The following is a 15,248-nucleotide window of genomic DNA, read 5'->3' on the forward strand; positions in this document are numbered from 1 at the left end:
TAGGGGTCTCCCTACCACCCATCCAAGACATCTTTCAGTCACGCTGTGTGCGCAGAGCTTCTGCCATTATAAAGGACCCCTCCCATCCCTCACACAGTGTGTTTGTCCCTTTACCATCTGGTAGGAGGTTATGCAGCATCAGGACTCGCACTGCAAGATTCTGTAATAGTTTTTTCCCTCAAGCTGTCAGAGCCCTGAATACTCGGGTGCCATTCATCATCTCATTGCCATAAATTGCTGCTTCCCACTCCCCACCCCCCCCATGAAGGACTAAGAGCCCATAAATGACTGTGAACTGTCACCTAAATGGAATGGGCATTGAAAAATGTACCATTATGCACTGTCACTTTAATGGTTTTATGACTTTGTGCTATGCTTGATTTTACTATTTTATTGAATTGTTTACTGTTGCTATATATTGTGTGTATTAGATGTTGTTGTTGTTATTTTTGTATTGGTTGCACCTCGGTCTGTATGGAACGAAATTTTGTTCGACTGTATACATGTGTACAGTAGAATGACAATAAAGTTGACTATGACTATGATTTTGTAAATTCCCTCAGCAACACGGAAATAATACGGCCTTAAGTTATAAATGGAACTTTATCTGCAGGGAGGGATGGTGTTTTCGAATATTGGATAACATGTTCGACGCATTCCCTCCTTTAACAGCCATTCTTCAACAACATTTCTGGACACAACTAGATTTCTTCAAGGAAAACCCTGCGTTGCGCGTTCGTTTTTCGGATACCCAAAGTATTCCCACACTGCAGATTTTAACTTTTTTGTCAGCGGGGATAGAGATTAGAATATCCAGCCGCTGTCTCAGACATTGTCTCTGCTGCACATGTGGAGTCTAAGCAGTCAAGTTGAAAGAAGTTGCGTGCATGTGAGATCTGGTTTAATTTTTTTTCCAAAACCGGTAATAAGCAAATAATCACGATATGATAATCGTACATGTCAATATTGTGATAAACCGCCATACCGTTACAACCCTAATTGTATGTTCAGGGGGGACAGATTGATCAGCAGATATGGTATTTATGACTGGATGTAACTTTTTATACTTTGCGGTAAAAATGGCTCTCCTACTGCCTTTGTCCTATCAGTGCGGTTCTCATGAAACAAATAGTGAAGACCACTGTACTATACTATTCATTAACTATAAACTAATAGTTTGACAATGATTTATAAGCGCTGTGTTACTGTATACTTGTGATAATGTGTTACCAGTATTTCAAACTGGTCGCATTAAGTGTAATTGTTCCTTTTGTATGTGATGGAGTGATTCTTCTTTTTCAAAAATAACACAAAAATAAACAAAGATGAATTTGACTGATATTATTATTATTGTTTTTTCCAAGATTTCCATAGATATGGTGATATATTGTTATTGTGTGTTATTTTGGCCATGATAATCATGTAGTGATAAATCTGATATGGTGACAGTCCTGGTTCAGGAGACACACACACACACGCACCACTTCCCTCTGTTCAGTTGCACACACACATAGTGAGGAAATGCTCACACTTTTACAAGGTTCTGTTTGCACAAGCATTACAAGGCAAGTTGATTTACACCAAACATTTGTGATTTAAAAAACCTCTTCACTGTATCCTGCATCTGTTGTCTGGTTCATTTAACTGTTAGTTTTACTTTCTTTTGGGGGATAATAATATAGTAAGATGTAGATGTTCCTCTTCAGGGAGAATCCTCACCGCTGCCTTCTCCCGCCGGCAGGATCTGATGCTCAAGCAGGATCTGTCGCTGAACCACCGGATGGGGATTACGCCCAAGATATATTGTACACACTATCTACATATTAATCCTTATTCACTCCGAGTCTTTATGGTAGAGATTATCTTACCCCAGTTCCTCCAGTTTCGAGTGAGGATACTCCAGTACAGCAGAGAGCAGCTTCAGTCCTGAGTCTCCTAGTTTATTCCCAAACAGATGCAGTGTTCTCAGGTGTGAGGGGTTTGATATCAGAGCTGAAGCCAGAGCAGCAAAACCTTCATCTGTCATACCACAATCACCCAACCTGTAGAGAACAATGACACACATTAAGCCTATATCCAGAGATAAACATGACACTTAAAAAATAAATAACATAATGCTGTCAATATGAAATATATACAAATATTCATTAGTTCAAGTTGTTAAATTACATCAGTTAGGATTAGAGGATTCAATATACAGTTTGTACAGTATAAAAATCATTATTTCTATGTAAAGTCCCCATAAAACATGGAAACCCAACGTGTGTGTGTGTGTGTAATTAATGTATTTGTAAACATTAAGGAACTTGTGTGTGTTAGGGCTGGGAGAAAAAAAATAAACTCAAACTATCGCAATTTTTTGGTTCATGATTTTAAAACAGATTTTTTTTGTTATTCCAGAATTAATATTGATTCTAATTAAATTGCTTCAGTTTTGTCCTTGCTTATAGACGAGGTTGACAGAAGTTAGCCACTTTTGCTCCAACAGAGGATGAAATGTGTTGTGATCTATGAGTGTCGTAATATCCATTTCAAGTGGCCGTGTGGAAGAGCCGTGAGGCTGAACGCACTGAAAAGCCCTCGCGCTGCTCATATGCTGAGAGAGAGATAAGACAGTAGAGCTGCACGATTCATCTTTACAATACTGTGATCTCCATTCACACACACACACGATCTTCTTCACATTCCTCTGTCTATTAAACCTTTGACAAAATCATATCGCAACATTTAAATCTGTGTTGGCGCTGCCGCTGACCCGGAGAGAGATGTCATGAAACAGCTTCACTAAAAGGTCTTTAAAACCTCATAATAGTTTCATTATTTCTGTGATACAATAGTTGAAATTATCATAGAAGTACTGGGATAAAAGTTTAATGTTCAAAAATAAACACTGATGTCTACGTTAGCGATCAAAATCAGCTTTTGATAGAAACTTGGTGCTTAAAATAACGCATTTATTGATTGCATTGTTTGACCACTAGGTGGAGACAAGTGACTGTTAAAAATGTATGTTATTGAATAATTTATTCAAGAGAATGTAGAACTGTATGATGCTTCTGAAATAAAACTCAGAAAGAAGTGTTGAATAGTTTTTGTAACTATGACTAATTTATACATCATGTACAGTCTGTATAGAGCTTCTGTAGCCCCGCTCCTTTTCAGCGCTGCGCTCGTTGGCTTTTGCCTTCAGGTCTGTATTTTCACAGCGATCTGGCGTATTTATGAACGAATGACTTGTTTTAAAATCTTCGCGGTCGACTGACATATGTTAATACATCTGATTTAAACATTACAATCCTCATGATAACTTTACATTAAGTAAATCCACTTCACCAGGTAATTACTCCTGGAGAGCGATGCCATAGAGATATACAAACGCAAGTTCAGAGACAATATTCTAAAGATGCTGCGCACTCGCTTCTCTGTGTGTGTGTGTGTGTGTGTGTGTGTGTGTGTGCACTCGCTTCTCTGGCCCATAAGTGTATGATTTAACTTCCCTCATGGTCTAAGTGTATAGTCCCAGCCCTAGTGTGTGTGTGTGTGTGTGTGTGTGTGTGTGTGTGTGTGTGTGTGTGTGTGTGTGTGTGCACTCGCTTCTCTGGCGCATTAGGTCTATAGGTGTATGATTTAACTTTCCCCCATGGTCTAGGTGTATCGTCCCAGCCCTAGTGTGTGTGTCTCTGTGTGTATGTGTGTGTGTGTTAGATTTTTCACAAAAAAATCGATTTACGATTTAAATCGATTTTTTGCCCCCCTATTTAAAATAAATCTGCAGATGACAAATAAATTGTTCAAAACAAGTTTTAGCTTTATTTAATTATATAAAGTGCAATCAGAAACAACAAGCCAAGATGGCAGGCCCTGCCCTGCCTTTGTAAACAGTGAAAATGTAACATAACATAAAATGGGTGGATTGGGATTGGTGGGGATGTAAAAAACACTTGCATCACAATTATAAGTGTATTGTGATTGTCAAAACAGTTGGTGACTAAACAGAATTTTATTAAGTTTAGTGACAACACAATGTTTACATGCTATGCTACTGTTTATTGCTTGACACAAATTTCACAATTTTAATTCTTGTGATTTGATTCTGATCTTGATTCAATATTGATTCCTTTGGATAAATATTAGGTACAGTAGATACGTTAATGTGTTATGTTAATTTTTCTCCTCCAAAAAAACCTCACCCACTGTAAACATACAGAGCCCTGTCAGCTGGAATTATTATTAAAGGTTAAAAATAACATCTCAAATTTATTTTAATGCGTTTTTTTATAATGACAACGTTATATTATTTTATGATATAGGTAAAAATATAATAAATATGTAATATAGTTATCATATTTAGCTAAATACTCCTCTCTACAGACAATTGTCCAACTAACGTGTTATGGTTATTAAATGGCTTTCCTGAGGTAAACGTAACGTTGACTGTTCTCCAGCTGTTTATGGGCCTCTTTCCACGGTTGAAAAACACTTAATCGATCGATTTTATTACATTTTGGTAAGTTGAACTGTATCTTTCAAATTACCTTTTGATCATTCGTGTTTATTTATATTAACTAAGTTGGTAGTAACAGATGATCGGTTCACGTGCCGCTTGAACTGAGATTTGTCAGCGATCTGTCACGTCACATTTACAAGCACCAAAACGGTGTTTATTGTTTGAATTTTGTAATTAAATTGACAGAATCTGAGAGCTGGGAATTTGTTATAAATTAATAGTACCGTAACCTTCTCTGTCGGTGTCAGTGTCCTCTTTGCTTCGTGATTTACTCTGTGTGAGAAAATGGATGTGTGGCGTGAGAGCGTGTGAAAAGTGACAACTGCGGCTGAGCAGAGTCTGAACTACAACTGAGTCTCACGATGAATGCGTGAGAGTTGGCAGCCTTGCAGATTCAGTTTACAAATGTTTTTGGCGGGTGTGCTTGTGCAGCCGCGGTCTTGTTCATTTGCCATGTTGGAGCGCATCCGGAACTACGGGAGCCCAGAGGGGAGCGTCTGCGGATATTATAGATAAAACCGATTTTTATTCAAACATATCAACGTACACTACACATTCGAGTTAATAGATTTATTGCCCAGCCTTAAAGGATAATTCCGGTATTTAACACCTTGGGCCCTATTTTAACGGTCTGAAACGCAAGTGTCAAAGTGCAAAGCGCAAGTAACTTTGTGGACGGATCCCGGCGCTGTTGCTCTTTTCCCGGCGGGATAAATGACTCTTGCGCCCGACGCAAATCTAAAAGGGGTTGGTCTGGAGTAGCTTCATTATTCATAGGTGTGGTTTGGGCGTAACGTGAAATAAACCAATCAGAGCGTCCTCTTACATTCCCTTTAAGAGCCGGCGCGCTTGTTCCATGGCGGATTGCTATTATAACGGCGGATTTGCCGGCGCACACCAGGAGCGGTTCACAGCCGAGGAAACCGACATTCTCGTCAGGGCTGTAAAACACAGAGAAGTGACATTGGGGATGATGGGAGAAACCCACCCAAATTAGCTTCGGTTAAACAGGCGTATAATTTGGGTAGTAAATGTGTAGCCTAATCTAGATTTTTTTTTTTTTTATCTAGATAGATCTTTTTCACATCTTCACGGACACAACAATGATTTCCCTCGTGTGTTAATATTTTTCCTTGTAATAATGTATGATTTGCAAAAATGAAAACTGCTGCATCTGTTTATATTAGAGAATCAAAGTGGATGCGCGTTAACATTATGGCCAAGCACGCGCCCTTAAAATACCATATCACTAACGCGCAACGCGCCACTGTCTTTAGACTGTTTTTTTCCTGGTCAGTGGCGCAATTGCTTTCTAAAACTGGAAAATAGCACCATGGAAGTTTTGCGCCGGAACACGCCTCCTCTTTGCGCTGAACCGCCCCCGCGAGCGCAAGTTCATTTCCTAATTTACCGACGTGCGTCTGTGGAGGGAAAAGTCCGCTGTGCGCGGGTGCAAAATAGGAATGATACATGCGTCGGTGTTCAAAGTCAATTGCGCTGGGTGCAAGATAGGGCCCCTTGAGTCTATATTGTAGTTTATTTTGGATGAACAAGAGTGGTGGACAAAATTTTTTTGACAATGGTTCCTCTCTCGAGTTTTTGACTATAAAAGAATTGGCCATGGACCCATTTAACATTGGAGTCAATGTGCATGTCCGAAAATGTCATTCTTAACACTCTTGTTCATCCAAAACAAACTACAATATAGACTCAAGGTGTTAAATACCGGAATTATCCTTTAATTATACGCTATACTGAAGAGGGGGAGAAAAAAAATATTTAAAAAAATATTTTTTTGAAAATATGAATCGATTTGACCTACAAATCGATTTGTGTGTGTGTGTGTACTCGCTTCTCTGGCACATAAGGTCTATAAGTGTATGACTTAACTTTCCCCCATGGTCTAGGTGTATCGTCCCAGCCCTAGTGTGTGTGTGCTTCTGTGTGTGTGTGTGTGTACTCGCTTCTCTGGCACATAAGGTCTATAAGTGTATGACTTAACTTTCCCCCATGGTCTAAGTGTATCGTCCCAGCCCTAGTGTGTGTGTGTGTGCTTCTGTGTGTGTGTGTGTGTACTCGCTTCTCTGGTGCATAAGGTCTATAAGTGTATGACTTAACTTTCCCCCATGGTCTAGGTGTATCGTCCCAGCCCTAGTGTGTGTCTCTGTGTGTGTGTGTGTGTGTGTGTGTGTTTGTGTGTTTGTGCTTCTGTGTGTGCTTCTGTGTGAGTGTGTCTGTGTGTGTGTGTGTGTGTGTGTTTCTGTGTGAGTGTGTCTGTGTGTGCGTGTATGTGTGTGTGTGTGTGTGTGTGTGTGTTCTTAATGTATTTGTAAACATTTTAAGGAACTCTTAATACTAATGTAATTAATGTAGAATAAAGGTTGTATTAAAGCACTTAATGACATTTTCTATTTTCCGTGACCTAATCTAAAGTGAGAACTATTTAAGGTTAAAACGTTGTTAACAAACCATTATCTAACTCTTTACACAAGAGCTAATTAAACAATAATACTTTGTTAATTACAGTGATGAAGAACTCACTATTTGTATATGGTCTCTTAATATATTAACTACAGCTTATATACTATACCAGTGTTACTCGCGGCTCGACAAGCTTTCATTTTTGGCTCGCATGGTGGTAAATATGATCATGCAGTCACTACAGATATTTCATAAACACATTTAAAACAAGTAGGGCTATAACATAACCCATTAACAACTCAAAGTGTCGGCTCTATTACCCATAACTTGGGCCGGATTGAAAGGCTGGTTTATCGAGAGAACATGTGAACACTTGATCGACTGAGAACCGAAACTGAAAGGACGGCGATGATGCGCTGAACGAGCTGTTCTCCTGATGAATAAAGTGTCGTATAAACGAGTGTCCTGTCGTTCTATAATTCTCCTTTCACTGCGTCTGTGAAGTGGAGCAGGACAACGGCTCACCAGTGCTGGTTTCAGACTCTCGTCCACACACGACTGCTTTTGGCCATTTTTACTGCGCCATAAATACAAACAGCACGGCACAGCAGTTCATATTTGGTTAGTCTCCAAATTATGACCAGGATTGGATAAATATTAAGTCTGCTGTTTAAAACAAATAATGAACCAATGTAGGAGAATGGTTATTAAGCGACAACAGTGGAAACTTTGTATATTTGTGCAGTGTGCGCATGTCAAAAAATCTACTCCGATTTGAATCTTTTGGCTTATAAACGCCACATCAATCCGATCATCACATCATCACGATGTTTAGCGCTCATGTAAACTACAACACATTCAGATTCATCAATAGGAATGAATTCAGTCCGATTGAAACTAAAGTTGTGCACAAACATATCCAGTCTCTGCAGAGTTGCCAGTTATGTCGGTCTTTCCAGCTCTTAACACTGCATGTGCTCTTGGATGGTTATACATGATGTGCTGATCTAGGAAGAATAACTTACGGTCATTCTGCGATGAATATATTCTGGAAATCCTGCTTTTTCTGTCATTAAGGGAAATCATCTGGTCTCAGTTACTAATTTGATTGGTAAATCATAGAGAATGTTTTTTCCACCCTTTTGTATTGATTGCATTGCATTTTGTATGTTCAGGGGTGACAGATTGATAAGCAGATATGGTATTTATGACTGGATGCAACTTTTTATACTCTGCGGTAAAAATGTCTCTTCTACTGACTTTGTCCTATCAGTGCGGCTCTCATGAAACAAATAGTGAAGACCACTGTACTATACTATTCATTAACTATAAACTAATAGTTTGAAAATGATTTATAAGCGCTGTGTTACTGTATACTTGTGATAAAGTGTTACCATTATTTCAAACCGGTCGCATTAAGTGTAATTGTTCCTTTTGTATGTGATGGAGTGATTCTTCTTTTTCAAAAATAACACAAGATAAACAAAGATGAATTTGACTGATAGTATTATTATTAGTTTTTTGATGTAGATGTTCCTCATCAGGGAGACTCCTCACCTCTGCCTTCTCCCGCCGGCAGGATCTGTCGCTGAACCACCGGATGGGGCTTACGCCGGAGATATATTGTACACACTATCTACATATTAATCCTTATTCACTCCGAGTCTTTATGGTAGAGATGATCTTACCACAGCGTCTTCAGTTTACAGTGAGGATTCTCCAGTCCAGCAGAAAACAGCTTCACTCCTGAGTCTCCTAGTTTATTCCCAGACAGATGCAGTGTTCTCAGGTGTGAGGAGTTTGATCTCAGAGCTGAAACCAGAGGAGCACAACCTTCTTCTGTCATACCACAATCACCCAACCTGTAGAGAACAATGACACACATTAAGCCTATATCCAGAGATAAACATGACACTTAAAAAAGAAATAACATAATGCTGTCAATATGAAATATATACAAATATTAATTAGTTCAAGTTGTTAAATTACATCAGTTATGATTATAGGATTCAATATACAGTTTGTAAAGTATAAAAATCATTATTTCTATGGAAAATCACCATAAAACATGGAAACCCAACGTGTGTGTGTGTGTGTGTGTGTGTGTGTGTGTGTGTGTGTGTGTGTGTGTGTGTGTGTGTGTGTGTGTGTGTGTGTGTGTGTGAAATAACTTGTTTTTCCAGATTAAATGTCTGTTCTTGGTCTTGGATTTTGTGAAATAAATTTCTAAATAAATGCGCCTTATAGTCCAGTGCGACTTATATATGTTTTTTTCCTCTTCATGACGCATTTTTTGACTGATGCGACTTATACTACGGAGCGACTTATAGTCCGGAATATACGGTAATCAAAAAGATTGTGATCATTTGTGATTTAATCGTGTAAAAACATATTTGGTTCAAAGAGTATTTTTAGTTTCAACAGATCATAGAAATTTGATTTGTTCAAACTCACTTGAGAAAATAAAGAGTGATGATAACTTTCAGAAAAATCATCTTAAATGTGTGTGTGCGGCTGTGAGAAGAGAGGGAGTGTGTGGTAGAGAGAGAGAGAGAGAGAGAGAGAGAGAGAGAGAGAGAGAGAGAGAGAGAGAGAGAGAGAGAGAGAGAGAAAGAGTAAGAGAGAGAGAGAGAGAAAGAGTAAGAGAAAGAGAGAGAGAGTTTTTGAAAAAAACTTTATTTACATCATCACAATTTTAATTTACAAAAGGAAGCTAATAACAAAATAAAATCACCATCAACAATTGTACACAAAACATCACAACTACACCATTTCAAAACAAATGTAGCAAGATCACACATAGCTTTGTAAAATCTAAAATCAATCAAAATTCTTGCTCTAAGTAGAGACTTAAAAACAACAATAACATCATCATTGCTTTTTTGTTCTATTTTGCTCTTTCTACTCATGTAGATCGCCATTTTCGCCTGCCCAAGAATAAAATTTAACAATTGAAACGTAACACGCTTTTTTTGTACATATTTAAAACCAAAAATAAAAGTTTCGGGACAAAAACACTCATTAAACTTATTACACAAATCTTTCACCATTACAAGCAATGGTTTAAGTCTGAGGCATTGCATAAAAGCATGAAACACAGTCTCTTTTTTAGGACAAAATGGACAACCAGAGTTATTCTTATCATCCAAAATTGAAACAAAAGAATTCACCGCAATTGCCCCATGCAGGATTCTCCACTGCAAAACTCTCCATTCGGCTCTTACATCATCACCTACTTTTAAAACAGAACGCCAAGGGGTATCGACTCTTTTATCAAGTGTCTTTCTGTTAAGAATGAGCACACACATTTTATACAACTCTTTCCCCACACATGAAAAACAAATCAACATATGAAAACTCTGAATACTCTTCAACATTTGGTTGAATTAACAAACACGGAAAATTATCTTCACTGTCAGCGACATAAGTCCCTAAAAAAATCCTCTAACATCATTGTTTCTTCATCCGTAAAACATTCTTTTAACTTATTCACAAATCGAACGAACAGATCTGATTCCCAATTTTACAGTAACGGCTTCTACATTCTTAAAATGAGGTCCAGTTAAGCCCAGTAATTGTTTTAAAACAAAAATTCCTGAGTTTTGTAAAGTCTTATTGAATCCTGGTAAAAAATTGGACGCAGACAGATCCAGTCTTGCATTACAAATCAAGGGTTCATTAAGCAACCAAAAAATAGAATGAAAATTTTCAGTCCTTTGAATATGAAAAAACTCCATATCTTGAAAAGCTGCTGATAAAAAGACGACAATTTCGAAAGATCCAAGCACTTAGGGTCCATTAAAAAAAGAGATTTATCCATTCCAAGGTTTCCAATAGTCCTTAGTAAAACACAACTGATCGCCCTCCAACTGACATTCATAGGTCCATCAAGAAGTCTTTGTAAAAAATACAGCCGGAAAGCTGCAATCCTGCTCTGGAGGTGAACCAAACCTTGGCCCCCTTCTTCTTTGGGCAAAAATAAAATACTCTGCGGAACCCAATGAAGCTTGTCCCAAAAAAAGTCAACAAAGACCGCTTGAATCTCAGCCATCAATTTCACTGGAGGATCAATACAAACCAACCTGTGCCATAAGAGTGAAGCGACCAAATTATTTACAATAAGTGTTCTTCCCCTATAAGACTTTGGTAGAATCCACTTCCATTTGTCTAAACGACCTTTCACTTTTTGTAATAAACCATCCCAATTTTTTTGCAAAACATTATCATCTCCTAAAAAAAACTCCAAGATATTTCAAACCCCACCTATTCCAACACAGACCTTCAGGAAGAATTGGTTTTCCTTCATTCCAATCCCCTAATAAAAACGCCTCACTTTTTTTTCAATTTACTTTTGCCGAAGACCATTTTCCAAAGTCTTCTATCAATCTAGATAAAACATTTATGTCGCTTTGTTTATTAATCACTATTATAAGGTCGTCGGCATAAGCTGATATGCAAAAATGAACAGCACAAAGTGGAACCCGTAAACCATCTAAATTCTTCCTGATTGTTTGTAGAAGTGGTTCAATAACAAGAGAATATAACATTCCTGATAATGAACAACCTTGTCTAATACCCCTACTGACCTTGAATGGAGCACATAAGCCACCATTAAACTTAATAATACTCTCAATGTCACTATAAAGAATTTTAATCATGTTTGAAAACTTCTCATTAAAACCAAAAGCCTCTAAAACGTCCCATAAATAAGCATGCTCAACCCGGTCGAAAGCTTTCTCTTGGTCTAAAGACAACAAACCACATTTGATATTAAATAATTTGGAAACTTGTATAATATCTCTAATTAAGGAAATATTGTCAAAGATTGACCTGTTTGGTATGCAATAAGATTGATCTAGATGGATCACCTGTCCTATTACTTTAGTCAATCTATTAGCTAAAGTTTTAGAAAGTAATTTATAATCACTGTACAGAAGTGATACCGGCCTCCAGTTCTTAATCTCAGTGAGATCTCCTTTTTTCGGAAGAAGAGTAACTACTGCCCTTCGGCAGCTCAACGGCAGCCCACCCTTCAGCAAGCTGTCATTGAACACCTCTAGCAGGTCACCTCCCAACTCCGACCAAAAAGCTTTCAGAAAATCCACTGGAAGCCCATCTACTCCCAGAGCTTTCCCAGACTCCATATCTTGGAGTGCCTTATAGAGCTCTTCCAGAGTTAGGCCACATTCCAGTTCCTCATTGGACTCTTCTGAGATTTTAGGTAGATCCTCCAAAAAAGGGGATTTCCCCCCCCTTTTCTGGCTCAAGTTCACTTTTGTACAGGGACTGATAAAACCGCCTTGTTACCTCACGCATCTGTCTGGGATCAGATAACAAAGTACCATTCTCAGAACGCAGAGCATGGATTAACCGTTTTTGCCCATTTTTTTTCTCATGACCAAATAAATATTTGGAAGGTGCATCCATTTGATCAATATTGAAAAAATGAGCACGAACTAATGCTCCTTGTGCTTTATGTTCTAACAACTCCTTAAGTTCAGTTTTTTTTCCTTAAAAGGGTTTCCATAAAATTACTATCACTTGAGGTTTGAGACAACTTTTGTAAATCCATCAAATCTTTTTCAAGCATAGAAGCAATTAAACTAGCAGTAGGACAACAGTATGTAAGTGCTATAACCCTTCACAGTACAATCCAAGTTTTTTTTTTTTTTTTTTTTGTAGAATAGAAAAGAAAGTGTTAGTGTTAGTAGTACTGGATCAAGTGCTCAAGTGCTGCCGGAAAAGATACGTCCTCAGCAGTTTCTTAAAGATGGCTACAGACTCAGCAGCTCTGGCTGAGTTAGGCAGATAATTCCACCAGCAGGGAACAGTCATGGTGAAGGTCCGAGAGAGAGATTTCGTGCCTCTTTGAGATGGCACCACCAGACACCGCTCACTTGCAGAGCGTAAGCTTCTGGACGGCACATAAGTCTGAATTAATGAGTTCAGGGGGCTGTTCCATAAACCAAGATTAGAGTATAAGCCAGACTTATTTTGGTTAGTCAGACTTATTGTTGGTTGATTCTGTTTCATAAAGCAAACTTAAATTAGTTCAAACTCAGTTACCCTGGCAACTTATGCTGGGAAACTAGCCTGGTCCAGGGCAGGCTAACTGTCAGGCTAAGCCTCAGTTGTTACACAGATCCTCTAACACTGACCAATAGGAACACAATTACTGACAATCTCTCATACCATTATTTGACTTTATTAACCACTATAAGTCCAAAAATAAATATACAGTAAAGAAAATCAACTTAAGGCTACAATGATAAATTAGACAATATAGACCTAAAAACATATATATGTCGGGGTTTATACATATATATATATATATCCTACAGGTTTACTTTTCTTACTGGCTGAATGTTTTGTGATTTAATTAGATAGTTTTAAAAATTTATGAAACACAACATTTAAAAGAAATAATTACAAAAGCACAGTATACATTTAAACTGGTAAGATGCATCTGAGCTTAGTAATTGTATTAACCTGCACTTGATTTACCCCATTACAATAGTCCCTTTACAGTTATTATCCTAAAAATACACTAAATTGTAGGTTTAAAATTCTAAGGCACATCTAATGTCCAACAACCAATATTTTAGCATATATATATATATATATTTTATGTACTTTATTATGTCTTTCAATTCAAATACATTTAACACAATTATACAAATGGATAGTTCCTTTAAAGACATAACATTTCCCCCCGATAAATCTTATTTTTCCTTCTACTTTTTTCTTTTGTGATAATACCCACCAACACCTAAAAACTATTAGAACAACAACCATTAAGTACATAGTTAGACACTTTTACATATGAAAAAAATGGAAAAATAAAACATTCACATATTTATATCAAACTCTTATAATGACACATAATTCATAATAAGTTATTAAAGTAATATTATTTAAATATTAAATAAGTAAATAAATAAAATAACAAATAACTAGAATTAAGGGAGGGAAGGTTATTTAGTTATAGGCTAATATGTATTCCTTTATTTTATGGAATATTCTTTGATTTTAGAGTTGCACATATCTTTTCAAAATGTATACTTTTGCTCTTAATTTCATGTTATCCTCTCCATAATGCACTGTATAAACTAAATCTAACCAAACATTCTTGCTTTCTCCAAAAAAAAAAAGATTGCTTTAAAAGCTGTAATTCTCAGCATTCTAATTAAATAAGTATAAGTCATCTTTTTTAAGTAGCTTAGGTCCTAAACTCAAAACTATATTTTGTATCTTTATTATATTTGGTTTCTTAAAAATGTCTTCCCTGAATTAGGCCTAAGTCTGTTCAATTGTTTTATTATAAGTATAAAATATATGAGTGTAATGAGATATAAGTTCACTGCAACTGATCCAACATCCTAAAGATAAATTATTATAATTAGAAGATATTTCTGGTGTTATAAAATATCGCATAGCCTATTAATTTTCAAAGCAAAATGTATATTAGTCAGAATTATTGCGCTCCGATTTGGCGCGCATGCGCGCAGCAGCGCTCGTTCAATGTGAAGTTTACAGCAAAATGGAATTATTTGCACGACTTTCTAAGATTTTCAGATGGAGAATATTCCTGTGAAATGTAAGTTTTGCAAACACCATGTCTCAAACGCATAAAACAGCACAAAATATATGCAGTTTGATGGTGGATCGATTTGATCTATGATCGACCTCCAGGGCTGCTTAAGAAACGCGTGCACACGCAGTTATCTAGACTAGATAAACTTGGATCAAATTAGTGGGATTGCGTTAACTTGAATTACCTTTTATGAAACCGCTTTAGCCCCAACTTATTTGTTAGGTTTATTCAAGTCGCGTTTTGGAGTTTAATCCCCGCTTTTCTAAGTGGCTTTTATGGAACAGCCCCCAGGTATAGGGGAGCAGTGCCAGTGGTTGTTCTGTAGGCAAACGTCAGTGACTTGAATTTGATGCGAGCGGCAACCGGCAACCAGTGCAATTTCGTGAGGAGAGGAGTGACGTGTGCTCTCTTTGGCTCGTTGAAGACCACTCTAGCTGCAGAATTCTGGATCAGTTGCAGAGGTTTGACAGTGCAAGCTGTCTAATACAGTATATTGTTGTGTGAATTGTTTTATCTGCACCTTGCCATAATCCCACCATTGTTGTATAGATTTAAAAGAAGATTTCTCTTCTTTAAAAACCTTCCAGAAAAATGTTAACGATTCAGTAAATAATTGATCATTTAAAAGACTTGTATTAAAATGCCAATATGCACTTTTAGATTTCACTGAATTTAAGATAAATTTACAACTGACCATATTATGATCAGTAAAAGACAAAGGTGTGA

General features: G+C 37.2%; 1 protein-coding gene across 4 annotated transcripts in view; it reads right to left on the minus strand.

Annotated features, from left to right (window-relative positions):
• The window catches only part of LOC307005389 (NLR family CARD domain-containing protein 3-like), a 165,322-nt gene that overhangs the window by 41,056 nt on the left and 109,018 nt on the right, over positions 1-15,248 (minus strand). For all 4 annotated transcript variants that reach the window (XR_013799261.1, XM_079625502.1, XM_079625503.1 and 1 more), the window contains 2 exons: positions 8,617-8,790; positions 1,869-2,042 (listed from right to left, as the gene is read on the minus strand). Coding sequence is in view for 3 of the 4 variants with exons in the window: in XM_079625502.1 (XP_079481628.1) it covers positions 1,869-2,042; positions 8,617-8,790 (348 nt within the window). In the remaining variant the exon portion in view is untranslated. The remainder of the gene's footprint in view (positions 1-1,868; positions 2,043-8,616; positions 8,791-15,248) is intronic.

The sequence above is a fragment of the Phoxinus phoxinus genome (genome assembly GCF_949152265.1).
Source record: "Phoxinus phoxinus genome assembly, chromosome: 10".
NCBI classification, from domain to species: Eukaryota; Metazoa; Chordata; class Actinopteri; order Cypriniformes; family Leuciscidae; genus Phoxinus; species Phoxinus phoxinus.